At 33.5% G+C, this 13,264-nt stretch overlaps 2 protein-coding genes across 2 annotated transcripts; both read right to left on the bottom strand.

Annotated features, from left to right (window-relative positions):
* Window positions 1-684: 684 nt before the first annotated feature.
* Window positions 685-2,112, bottom strand: LOC140877188 (uncharacterized). Its single transcript, XM_073280720.1, has one exon. It carries the CDS (start codon window positions 2,110-2,112, stop codon window positions 685-687), a length of 1,428 nt encoding a protein of 475 aa, XP_073136821.1.
* Window positions 2,113-7,055: 4,943 nt separating this feature from the next.
* On the bottom strand, window positions 7,056-12,742 carry LOC140884972 (uncharacterized). Its single transcript, XM_073291881.1, has 13 exons — window positions 12,496-12,742; window positions 12,149-12,335; window positions 11,900-11,972; window positions 11,520-11,658; window positions 11,154-11,263; window positions 10,678-10,818; window positions 10,444-10,585; window positions 10,222-10,365; window positions 9,540-9,691; window positions 8,896-8,970; window positions 8,599-8,737; window positions 7,907-8,176; window positions 7,056-7,513 (listed from the first exon to the last, which is right to left on the bottom strand). The coding sequence occupies exons 1-13, from the start codon at window positions 12,724-12,726 to the stop codon at window positions 7,361-7,363; spliced, it is 1,956 nt and encodes a 651-aa protein (XP_073147982.1). The 5' UTR covers window positions 12,727-12,742; the 3' UTR covers window positions 7,056-7,360.
* Between the last annotated feature and the right edge of the window lie 522 nt (window positions 12,743-13,264).

The following is a 13,264-nucleotide window of genomic DNA, read 5'->3' as shown; positions in this document are numbered from 1 at the left end:
GATCGAGAAATTACGTTCAATTTATATTATACTTGATATGATTTTATACAAGAACATCAATTGAGTGTACCGAAACATCAATTAATGTTCTACCATTAAACCACATCAAATATAACATACCTCATGTAACATATCTGAACTAGCAACGCAACTATATAGTATATTGAGATGTTTGTCCTTTTCTGTGGTCTAAATAAAATTGTACCAAGTAACGAAGTGCTTCCCTTAACATCGATCTTCAATGACAAGGTCCACCACCAGCAAATACTTGAGCCACATCTTCAATGAAATGGCTGCCACTGTCTATGCTCTAAATATGCAATGCTAGCTTCTTTTGTAAATACTAATCAGGCTGAATCTCCCGAATAATATTGTCAAAAAAAGATTATTGAATCTTCCAACTTATGCATCCTCCAATCTTAGATAAGATGAGACCCCATATTTTTCCATTTTTGCAAGTAAATTGTTTCAAAAATTGAATCAGAGCTGGTAATTTGAAATGCAACATTGTTCACTGGATCAGTTCTATACAAAGTCTTAGTCCAGACTAAAAAAAACTAAGGATATCAATGCACAAAGCAATAAATCTGTATGTTTGTTAGGTATAAATCTGTATTGAGATTTGGCCAACTAGCTTGTACAAAATCACTTGGAAGAGAAACGATTGAGATATCATCTCAGTCATCAGTTAGTGAGCACCAGCGCTTCATGCTCATGGCCCCTCTCGACCCGCCATAGATTGAGTCCAACATGACCAGTTGCGCTGCTTGTGTCTTCATCAGCAGTTAAAGGAACGTTAAGATCAAGAGAGTTGTCAACGATTCCAGAACCATGAGTTTGTGCTGTTTTCTCTTCTGTTTTGCTTTCAGCAAATACAGTATAATGAGCCCTTCTGTGGCCACCTAAAGCTTGACCCGAACCAAAGAACTTGAAGCATGTCGAGCACTGGTAATCCTTGGTTCCTTGCTCTAGTCGAACGCCGTTATGTTCAACCTGATCATCATGTTTGATACGATCTTCGTTTAGAGATAAGTGGCCAGCATTTTTGTCCACTGAGGATATGTTACTGGGCAGTGTAGGCCTTGCTATGTGGCTTCCTATCGCTTGGTGAGAATTAGAGTTCTTATCAAGCATTGTTTGCCTGTTCCCATGCTTATTCTCAGAATCCTCGAGTGGAGAACTCTTTTCCAAGTCATGTACAGAAAGTCTTGGTTTCTTGCAAGACATGGATTTCAAGGATTCTGAATCTGTTTCTTGAATCCCAGCTTTAACACCATCACAAACAAAACTTCCATCAATTCCATGAATTTCCCTACTTTTACTGAATGATCCTGCTCCAAAATATACAGAATCATCATAAGAAGACTCAGTGGCACCTACGGACAACATCAACAAGCACACAGCTGCATCCTGCTCCTCCTCAAACTCGAAAACTGCGGAGGAGGGGGATGCATTGAAACTGGATGCCTCAGGATTTTCTTCAGTCTTATACCTGACCCTTGACCTTTTTTTACGAACCGGGCATAAATTCCCCAAGCCTACTGAATTATCAGATGATTCACCCCGAGCCCTTGATGATTTCTTGGAGTGGCTCTTCATGTGACCGAACATGGCTCTGATAGAATCAAATGCTTTCCCACATGTCGCGCACTGATGCAGACCTTTACTCTTCGTTGAATGGAATCTCATGTGACCTGACAGAGCTCTCAATGATGGAAACCGTTTGTTACACACTTTACAGCTCGCCTTTCTTGAAATGCAGCGTTTCGGATTGGAAATTCTCCAAGATTTCTTAGGATTGTCTCTTAATTCATAGCTATTACTGGGATCACACTCTTCGTAATCTTTGTTACCGTGGCCATTCTTGATGTCTTCTACGCTCGGAAACGTACTGTTCGATTGATCATTAGAGGGTGTTTCGAGTTGAACCCCACCGTTTTGATCAAACCCGGATTCGGAATCCATTCCAATTGCTACTTTTGATTCTGCTGCTTTTTTCGAAGCTGAAATCTGGGCTAAATGAACCCTCATGTGACCTCCAAGAGACTTCCCACTGACGCAACTTTTGCTGCATATCCTGCATATGTACCTCTGTTCTTGCGACTCCTCCATCGCTACCGCAATTTCTCTGACCCAAGAACCAAAAAGCAAACACAAAAAGAGAAGCCAAAGAAAAACCCAGTCTAAAAAGTCGATCAAGAAACTTCCAGCATCCACTACCCGCTTGATTTTGCTGAATTCAAAGAGAACCCCACCAATCAATCAAAAAAAAAAAAAAAACAGCGCGTCACTCGAAATATACGATCAGAAAACGTAAAGCCTTTTCGAGAAGGTGTATTCCGAGCAGCAAGAAGCAAATGCTGAAGAGATTGACGATGAACCCATCTCGGGTTCTGAGCAAAAACAAGATCTTGAAATTGAAAATGGCGTTTTCCCAACTCTTTTTCGAATACTCTTCTCTAGCAGAATGGAAGTGAATGGGAGTCGTTGATAGAAGAATAACTACTCAGTGGAATTCCTTGAATGTCGATGATGGTTTTAACCTAACCAATCGAGTAAAGAAAAACTTGCATGCAATAAAAGATACAAGTCGCTGACTAGCAACATTTTAGTTGTATCTAATAACACTCCAAAAATAACACATCGTTTTTTGAATATGTAAACCGGAATTGGAACCGAAAATCGAACCCTAACTTGAATCCGAACTCGAACCAAGTACTTACACTTTGATTCCGGTTTCTAAAAATAACAAAGCGGAATTCGAACTGCAACGCGAATCTGAACCCGAACCAGAACCAAAACCAAAACTAACATGAAACATCGTGGTCATAAATAAATCTTAAAATTTTAAGATCTTGTAGTCTACAAAGCCAACTTAACTCATATGATTAAAATAATTATTTTTATAATAAAAAATTAACTATTAACACTATTTTGTAATATAATTGTAAATAATTAACTTCGTTTGGTTATCTTAGAGTTGTATGGACTAAAACGACTTTTTGAGATACGTAAGTATTGACTGAGATATATGTGAGATGATGCATGATTATCCATAATGTATGTATGAATATGTGATAATCACGTTGAGCCTAATATAACTTGAGATAGTAAGTTTAATAGGGTCGCTTCAGCTCTTGTTTTTTTATTACCGTGTGACATCTACTGGATCCATAGAACATTGTGTGTGGTACTTATCTAGGACATAGTAGGTCGAAGAGCATGCTCGGTATTTGTGGTATCCAATGAATTTTTGGAACACCGACCTCATACTGAGATTCTTACAGTCTAAACATGAGTTTTAATTTTTTAATCCCGATTAACCAAATGAGTCATTGCATGTAAACATGTGTCCTCATACATTGCGTACTTGGAAATTTTACTCACGTTCTTGATTCTATCATGAATACCACATTCAATGGTGCAACTTACAAGTGGTTCAGACAGAATGTGAATCAATCTTCAGTTAATTACCATGAACTAAGCGTATAGGGCACCACTGATTTTAGTTTCAGGATATTTCTATTTTTTTATTGTAATTTGATTGTATTATATGATTAATTCTCAAGTTTTTGTTATGTTCAATTATTTATATATGAATAATTTAATTAAATTAATTACATGTTTATTGAATTCTAGTAGTGGATTTCAGACATGAAGAACATACGTTAGAGTAATTAGATTTGAAAGAAAATTAAGAGAACAACTCATGCAAGACAAACTCATAAGTGTTTTATGAGATATATTTCTTATTTAGGTCACATATAAAAAATTATTGACTTAACGGAAGATAAAGATCTGTGGAACCATTTCACAAAATACCTACTCAAAAATTAATTAACTTAACAGAAGATAATGAAAATATATAGCATTAAATTTCAAAATTCATGTTAATTACTCATATGTGAATAATTTGAAAAATATTTTTTTAAAAAATTAAAACATTGGAATACACAATTTTTTTCTCATATTTGATTTTATCGTATCATTTTCTTTTGTTATATTCTTATCGCAATGATTTATCATCATGTTTTATTAAAATAATTTATAAATATAATCTACAAGAAAACGTTGGTCGGAAAAAATTATTACAAATTATAAAATTAAAAACTCTAAAAAAATATATCAAAATGATCTTTTATTTTGTTTTATTTAATTAATTTATAAGTAAAATCATAAAAATATTATTTTCAAAAAACTTTGATTTAAACACATAAGTTTAAATAGACACGAGATTCTTTCTAAGTGTAGCAAAGTTTCTTAAGTCATTCAGTTTATATTTAAGTGTTTATAACCATATTATCGAGGGCTAGCAAAGAGCAGTATGCTACCGAGTTTGTATCGAAATTGTGATTTACACGATTAAATTAATTTGTAAAATTAAACTAAAAAATTATGGGTGCAAAAAAATTTTATTTGAAACTTAAATTTAGTTAACAACCACAATTATAGAGATAAAAAAAATACAAATGCATGAAAAAAAACAAATAGTTCACAATAATTTTTCACCATATTTTATAAGAGTATTGTATAAACATAAACCATATAAATTAAATTAATTAGAAAAAACAAAAAGAAATCTCATTAATTAAAGTTATTAAACAAACAAGAGTATATTTATAAATTCACAATAGAATTTACATATTTATATATAAAAATAAAAAATTTATTTTAAAAAATAAGTTTTAGCAAACAACCACTACTAAAGATATAAGAAATAATAATTCAAATAGAAAAATAAATAGCTTACAACAATTTTTTAAATTAACATGTTTTATGCAAGTAATGTTTGATCATAAACTATAGAAAAAATTGCTTTTTTGGTCTTGTATGTTTTTCACTTTGCGATTTCAATTCTTTATATTTTCAAATTTCAGTTTTAGTCCGCTATCTTTATTTTTTGGCAATTTTAGTCCTTTTCCGACGTAGCATTGACGTGGCACCAATTCAGTGCTGATGTGGAGCTGACGTGTACAATGTCACGTAAGCATTTTCGAATAAAAAAGACCGAAATTTCCAAAAATCGAATCATGCAGGACTAAAACTGAAATATGAAAACATAGAGGACCAAAATCGCAAAGTGACAAACATACATGACCAAATTTGCAGTTTTCCCTAAACTATATAACTTAAATTCATTATAAAGTAATAAAGAAATCTCATTAATTAAATTTATTAAACACACAAGAGCAACCATGTAATATTTGTAAATTCACAATAGAACTTACATATTTATTATATATAATATAGTAATAATTAATATTTGAAAACATACATTTTAGCAAACAACCACTACTAAAGAGGTAAGAAATAATGATTCAAATCGGAAAATAAATAGCTTACAATTTTTTTCATCATGTTTTATGCAAGTAATTTTTAAACATAAACTATATAACTTAAATTGATTAGAAAGCAATAAAGAAAAAAATAACTAACAATAATTTTTTCACCATTTTTATACAATTAATGTATAAAAATAAACCATATAAATTAAATTAATTATAAAGCCAAAAAGAAACACATTAATTAAAGTCATTAAACGAATAAGAGGATGTTTGTAAATTCATAATAGAACTTGCATAATTATGTATATAAAAAAAATTTAATATTTGAAATTATAAATTTTAGCTAACAATCACAACTAAAGAGATAATATAAGAAATATAATGAAATGAGAAAAAAAATAGCTCAATAATTCTTTCATCATGTTTTATGTAAGTAATGTTTAAATATAAACTATATAATTAAATTCATTAGAAATTAATAAAAAAAACTCATTAATTAGTGTCATTAAACACACAAAACACCAATGTAAATTCACAATAAAACCTACATATTTATAATAGAATAGATTATGTATATAAAAAAAATTTAATATTTGAAATCATAAATTTTAGCTAACAATCACAACTAAAGAGATAATATAAGAAATATGAAATGAAATGAGAAAAAAAATAGCTCAATAATTCTTTCATCATGTTTTATGTAAGTAATGTTTAAATATAAACTATATAATTAAATTCATTAGAAATTAATAAAAAAAACTCATTAATTAGTGTCATTAAACACACAAGGACACCAATGTAAATTCACAATAAAACCTACATATTTATAATAGAATAGATACATTTTAATTCAAATTAATTAGTTCGGCCTTTCATTGGAATCGAAATAGTCGGTGCTAGTTAGTTTTGGAAACATGGCGACACATACAAAAAATTGTTAACTTATAAAGGCTACATTTAGATTCAAATGTAAAGTTTGATACTTTATAACATTTGGTGTCCCATTGATAAACGTCTCCCTCTCATGTCGAAAAAAAACAATTTTACTTTATAAGTATTCGCAATATATGTATCCCAAGTTGATTTGTATATAGATATTTGAAAGTATTTTTAAACTTATATGATCAGTTCTAATAATTTGGGTAACCATTTGACTAGATATAAAGTACTTTGTCGTGGAATTTATTACTTGAGTTTAACATTGGCAAGTATTCTTTACATGAAATAAATAATTAAAAAAAAAAGACTTGATTGGTGGGCTAGAGCGTTAAAGTTCGGTACAATTGGCTACCCCTTTCATCATCCCTCCTTTCTTTGTTTTTTTTTTTTTTTTCATCTTAGCCCTTTGTTTGGTTTTATTAGTTTAACCCCTTCTTCGGATCTTAGCCTGGGAAGTGGAAATTGGACCTTCCAAACCCATGATGTCACCACGTTGACTTTCTTTATATTGACTAAATGAAAAGAAATAATCAGCTCTATTCATGGCATTGATTTATCTACAATTATATCCCTCTAGCATGAGTTATATGCACAATATACTGAAAAATTCTTGATCACGATATCTCTATTTTTTATATATATAAAAAAATGTTTTTTATATCGTTGAGTCTATAATCTATAATGTCCAATGCATATTTTCTTGATATGAAGCTCATTCGAAGAAATACAATTTAACTAGCAAATGCACTAATTACTTACAATGTATGTTAAATTCTCTACAAAAAAAAAATAAAATAAAAATACAATGTATGTTAAAAGATTTGTCTTTCTTATTCTAATATTTCATTTACATCACTGAACAAACACACTTACTGCTTACACCATCCTATATGCCTGACTTATATTGTTACGGTAACATGACTAGACATAATCACATAAATGACAGAAATCAAGTGCAGATGCCTTCCAACTCTGAGTTTACAAGGTAACAAGATGCCACAACATTATTCATTACAAATATTGTGAAGGAGTTGAGAGATTTCAAAATATTAGCACATTTCTTTAGGCAGACTACGCTTACTCGTTCATCACGTACCTAGATTTAAAAATTAGCACCAGGACTATCGCGTAAAACTTCATTCACATTTCATCGCGCAAGTGACTTCCCAATCGACCATGTCAGCGCCTTGCTCAGCCGATACATTGTGGTCCTGCTGCCTTCCGCAATTCACGATTGTTACAATAAACTTTTCCAGCCCAAGTGCAGACGGATACATAATTTGTTCTTCCTGAAGGATAGCAACACCAGGAAAAACAAAAGATTTCTTAGTACATGCTGGAATGTTTTGTCAACCGGCATGTTCAAACATGCTATGCACATACTTGATTCTGCATCAAAGCAAAATAAACACTGGAAAAAGACTTTTTCAATTATATAGCCATTAACCTCAAAAGAAAATAGGAAAGAAAGGTTGATATAAATCGAACGTCAACTTTATTCTTTGGTTTTCCATGATACCGAATAAAGTACTTGAAATTCATAACTGTGTTAAAAGTTACAGTTTAGACTATGTTTTCTTGTCCTCCGGTACACCGTACACCTAAGACTAGAGTAAACATTCGAATCTTTTATTCACTTTTATAGGAAAGGTGAAAACGTGTAAACATTTATTTGATCTTACATCAGGAAGTTCATAGAACTCATCTGGAGTTATCTGCAGCAACTCAGCAGCAGTCCTACCAACACACCAAGCAAATAACTTTGCCGAATCATCTGCAAGAGTGATTTTTAAGTCGAAGGTTCGTTGTACTTCAGCATTGCAAATATGGCAGCAGAATTTGCATTCAAGATCTCCACCCGATGCCAAGTCAACAAGATGACCGCAAGGGACATGCATAAATCTTGTGTTTATGTGACAATGGTCAATTTGATCTATCCATACTCGGCATACCTGAATGGTTTATCAGGAAAAGAAAATGCTCTTGAGTTCAACTTACACACCAAGACCAGAGTCAGAATGCCAGAAAGATAATGAGATTGGATACAATTATTACTAAAAATAAAAAGGTAAATCCTCCAGACCAAATCAGTATTATGCATAAAAAAAGTAGACAAGACCTAAACGAAGTATCACCGGCATGGTTCAAGTCTTCCAAAATAGCCAAGAAACCTAAACTAGGCAACTAACACCACCAAAACCATACTTTATCGCACAAACTTATTGTTCAGCCTTATGCTTCCAGGGAAAATCATACAAAACTATCTGGAAAACTGCTGTAATTGAAACGAATTTTTCCTACCAAAGAATAAAATGGGAACTTGTCAATGTACACTGAGGTTGCTTACTGCTAAATGCAAATGAAGTTCACAAACCTGTGCACCACTCATGTGGAGAGATAAATCAGAGAGGCACGATAATTTGTGGAGACAAGATGAATTAAGAAAAGCCAGCAAGCAACTTGTATTTATGACTGATGCTTCAGTGTCATTCTCATTCCATAGTAATTCAAGCCTGATCAAAAAAATTTCATGGCACAATTTTTTATTCATAGAAACTTCTGAAATGGAACGAACCAAAAAGATAAAGTAAAGAAATCCAGAAAAGGAAAAGAAATCACTTAAATATCTCCAGTGCTTGCATCACTCAAAATAAAGTCAGTTCACAGTTACCTTTTCCGACGCATCATTGAAGAGCTTAAACCAGATATGTAGACTGTATGACCAACTCCTAATCTCCCCAATGACCTGAGGACGATCACAGGGAAAAAAAACAGGTCATTCCTTTAATTTGGCATCTTAAGTGAGTGTACAATCAAACATCTTATGGTAGATGTACACAATTGAAAGTTTTAATAACTGATTCTCTTCCTTCTATCAAATACACCAGAAATCTCATCATCCGTCTCAAAGTGTATTTCTTTTCATATACCAAGCTACCACTAAATCCTTAACCAAATGTGTTACTAGGTTAATGGCTAAATTTTAGTGTTTCTTGTTCCTTCTAATTTTCAGAAGCACGAGAATTCTTTTGCTCCTAAAAATGAATACTAATCTTGTTTTTCAGACCGAGAGGCGGCACTTGAGTGACTTTAAAAGGAAAAAAATATTGTGATTCTGCAAAATTCTTTTGCTACAATATGGACGCATTCTTATTCATAGACTTCATATTTCAGATCTTTTAAACACTACATACCACATAGCAGATTGTTAAATGCATCTGGTAATCACTCAACTTTTATGAATCCACTATTATAGATTATAAGGGTAACATCACATATATCATGCACATGCGAGTCACAAAAAACTTTACATACCAAGATCTAATGAAATTTAGCTTTGCCCATATTGCTCCAGTTGCATCTTCAATCTTCAAAGAAAACCTTGACTCTGAGTTTCTACTTATGTTTCTCACAATGCCATAGAGACTTATGCCAGTCATCTTGTCAGCTAGATCTACAACATATGGCTGAAAGACTTTGAGCACGTAGGATTTGGATAATAAGTTTAGAAATCCTAGAAATTGAATGTTTAGATTATAATAAATGTTGATCCATTATACACAGAAAGAGATTGCATGTATGGTGATGTTGACAAAGTCATATGCCAGAGTCATTCAAATATATGGGAAGTCAACTGTCAAACATTTTTTTTTACATGGAACGAGATAATATTATATATATTAAAAAGATCATGTAATAATTAAAAAAAGCGGATAAGTTATCCGCAAACGGAGCCTATAGAACACACTATATATCAACAAAATATAACACTCCAATCTCTGATTAAGTCTAGAGTCGAGAACATAGCAAACTGTCAACCATTTCATTATGCCATTCATAAATAAACCAAGCTATTTACCTAAGCCACAGATCTTGAAATCAGATTATCAAGTTCTAGAAAGAGAAGAATAGTTGCTTTTAACTTTTATTATATTTTGCAGGCTTGCAGCAAAAGGCTGTATCATGTACTTGCTAGTGTGGAGATGGTAGAGCTTACTCGAAAGGGATAATTTCTAAAGTCAATGGACCCTTGAGAATCACAAGGTAATGTCACTTGAGAAACAATAGGTCCCTGAGTCAGATTTGATGCACTTAACAATCCTGATCCTTGATAATGGCCCTGTGTCAGTGGAAGACATACCTGAAAAAATGGAGTGGATTTGTCATAACACTCTAAAAAAATCAAAACTAAAACACTGATACATTAAGCATTAATTACTTGTCCTCTATGCTGAATCATAGGCACCAAATATAGCTGGGTTGCACTGCCATATTCCAGACAAATTTCATTGCATGCATCAAGAGAACTATCGATAGAACTTGCGATAAATGGTTTATCAATGGCAAGCATGCTTCCCACGCTGCATAGCAGTAATGCAATTACATGTATGTTCAACAAAAAGAAACATATTAAAGTTATGAATAAAAATAAGAAGTGAAGGACCAAGTATACCTGAGTAGATTGGCAACTGCAGTCTGCTCTCCCCAGAGTAAGAATTTTAATCTCACGCCATCATTGTCTACCAGATTTATTTGTTTCCTTTGCAAACTACCAGATCTCCCGTGAGTTTCCAGTGATCCTATATGTTCAATTCTGTTCAAAACCAAGAAGATGGTGACATAACATGGAGAATATACCACAGAATCACAAAAGTTGCAAATTTTAGCTTGTTTAATCTCCTCTTACTAAATGTAAGAGCCATTATTGATTGTATTAAATGGTATCCTTTCAAAATAATGACTCGGAGCTCATATACTCTATAAAACTTCTTGAAGGAAGACAAAACGGTGCAGCAAAATAGTTCCAAAGGCTCTCTTTATAACCCAGGGAAAGACCTGACACAACCAACTATGATAAAAACCAGAAGAGTCAATCAGCATTGATCCACTTTGGTTCGACAGAAAGACATGAGAGAAATGGTATAATACCTTGAATATAATGAATAGATTGCTCCCTCCTTCACTGCATCGAGAGAAATTGAAGAAAAAGAGTCAGAACAAAACTGTGCTCCAATTAGCATGGCATCATCATCTTCGTCCTGCATCAGTAGAAATAGAAGATAAAAGATAGTCTCATAACAAGTATCATATAATTGAATTAGGAGAACCATCATTTTTGCATCTAAATGTAGCCAAGAGTGTACAGGTTTCATTATTGCTTGATGACTAAAACGTGAAAGGTCAAAACTTCTGTCGCATGTTGTGCAAAGCATTGTTCAGACTTCAGCCAAAATTCATAAGGAATTAACAAAGTTACGATGCAGAAAATAGGAAGAACAAGAAAGCCAGAGATACCTCATCTAACAGCACAACAAGATATTCAGTTGGCAAAAGGCGTGTAACCCCTGAGGCAGCCCGAAGACGACATCCAGTTAAGAGAATTTCACGGCCTCCCTTCAGAATCCCATTTTTTGAATCAGCTATGTTTTTAAACCTGTGTGTGTTGGAGTTGGATGGACGAATATCCACAAAAGTAAATATTACTTGACATACGTAAATTTGGAGTGCTAGAAAATCATCCGATATCTTATGTAAATCAGTATACATTTCTGTTTATTAATGGAAGTTCCGGTAGATGGGTTACATCTGTAAGTGAGTAAAAGGAACTGAGATCCGAAGAATTACAGCTGATTCAACAATAGCTATGACTTCATAAATAGGAATTGTGATGTAACCTGCTGTGAAGATATAGATCTATAGTGTTGGAGCTCCAAATATCCCCCAAGGTGACCATGAAGATACTTGTCCCTTTAAAAATGTAACATTTAATTTTGAGTTAATCAAACTGAAGCAACGAAGATCTCTGAAAATGGGATTAAACTGGCCAACTAGTCAAACATCAATATCCAATAAAGTCTAGGTTTTTAATGCCACGTAAACATACTAGATACAAACTGAAACTGCAGAGAAGGCATTCTTCATACCGGGAAGAATAAAGGCTTCAAGTATAACAGCTTCAATTACACTGTTCAACGATAAGAACTTTTTCTCGTATATTGAATCAATTGTAACGGTGTTTCGGAACTTTGCTCTTTTATGCTTCCTCTTCAACTTGATCATACATCCAGACTGTTTTCTAGGAGCGCCACCCCTATTCTTCTCATTCCAAGCCTGTGTACATGCATCCATGCCCAATGTATAAACTATAAAAAGTGTGAGCCTCTATGTGTTTGAATTTGTAAAACGCGTGATCTTAGAGAAACATTAGCATCGACATTTGGTCGGTATTTGTTGCCGAGAAATGACGAAATTGTAGATGACGTACGGATACCTGAAAAACCTCCGTCAGGAGAACTGCGGGGGTGACACCGGTGGGATACGCGACGCAAGTTTTGAGGATTCGTTTCACGATCCAGCTCCACCCCGGCGCATCCGTCGGCTCTTCTTCCAGTTCAGCTGAATTTTGGTTGCAAGGAAACAACGTCGATTTGGCGTAACCGATGAATTTGAGGAGCGGGTCCTCTTCCTCCTCTGAAACGATCTTCGATTGTTCGATTTCCATTGCTGCTGGAACCTGATCTGTAGAATCGTCCATAGTTGATAGAACTGAATTGGGGATCTGTCGTTTGGTTTTTGTGGCGCGGGAGATATTTTTTGCGCGGTAAAATTTTTTCGAATCCTGATATAACATGGATCATCAAGTTCCCAAAATGGGCTATAAGCCCAATGTAAGGGAACAAATATGGGCCTGATCTCTTGGATTCCATTGTCAACTACCCCTGTCCAAAATAGGATTGACTAGCGAGTAGCGATTCTAAAAAACTGGAGTTACTTTGAGAAATGAGAATAGCTAAAAATGGAAATTAGAAAGGGGTTGGCCCCAGATGGGCTATAAGCCCAATGTTGGTCAAGACGTGCACATTACTCTAATTTTAAAAAAAATTATTTGATTGTTTTTTTTTTTTTTAAAAAAAAAGTTTTATAGGGGTGTAGCAATTTGCGCGTGTGAGAGAGCAGCGGCTGGACTAAAAAAAACTTTGAACACGTACCACATCCGTGTTTTGTATTTGTGTTTTCGTTTCATTTATTTCGGGTTTAAA

Source organism: Henckelia pumila, chromosome 2 (assembly GCF_033568475.1).
Source record: "Henckelia pumila isolate YLH828 chromosome 2, ASM3356847v2, whole genome shotgun sequence".
Classification (NCBI taxonomy): domain Eukaryota; kingdom Viridiplantae; phylum Streptophyta; class Magnoliopsida; order Lamiales; family Gesneriaceae; genus Henckelia; species Henckelia pumila.
Note: the sequence above shows the minus strand (reverse complement) of the source record. Positions and strands in the feature narration are given on the sequence as shown.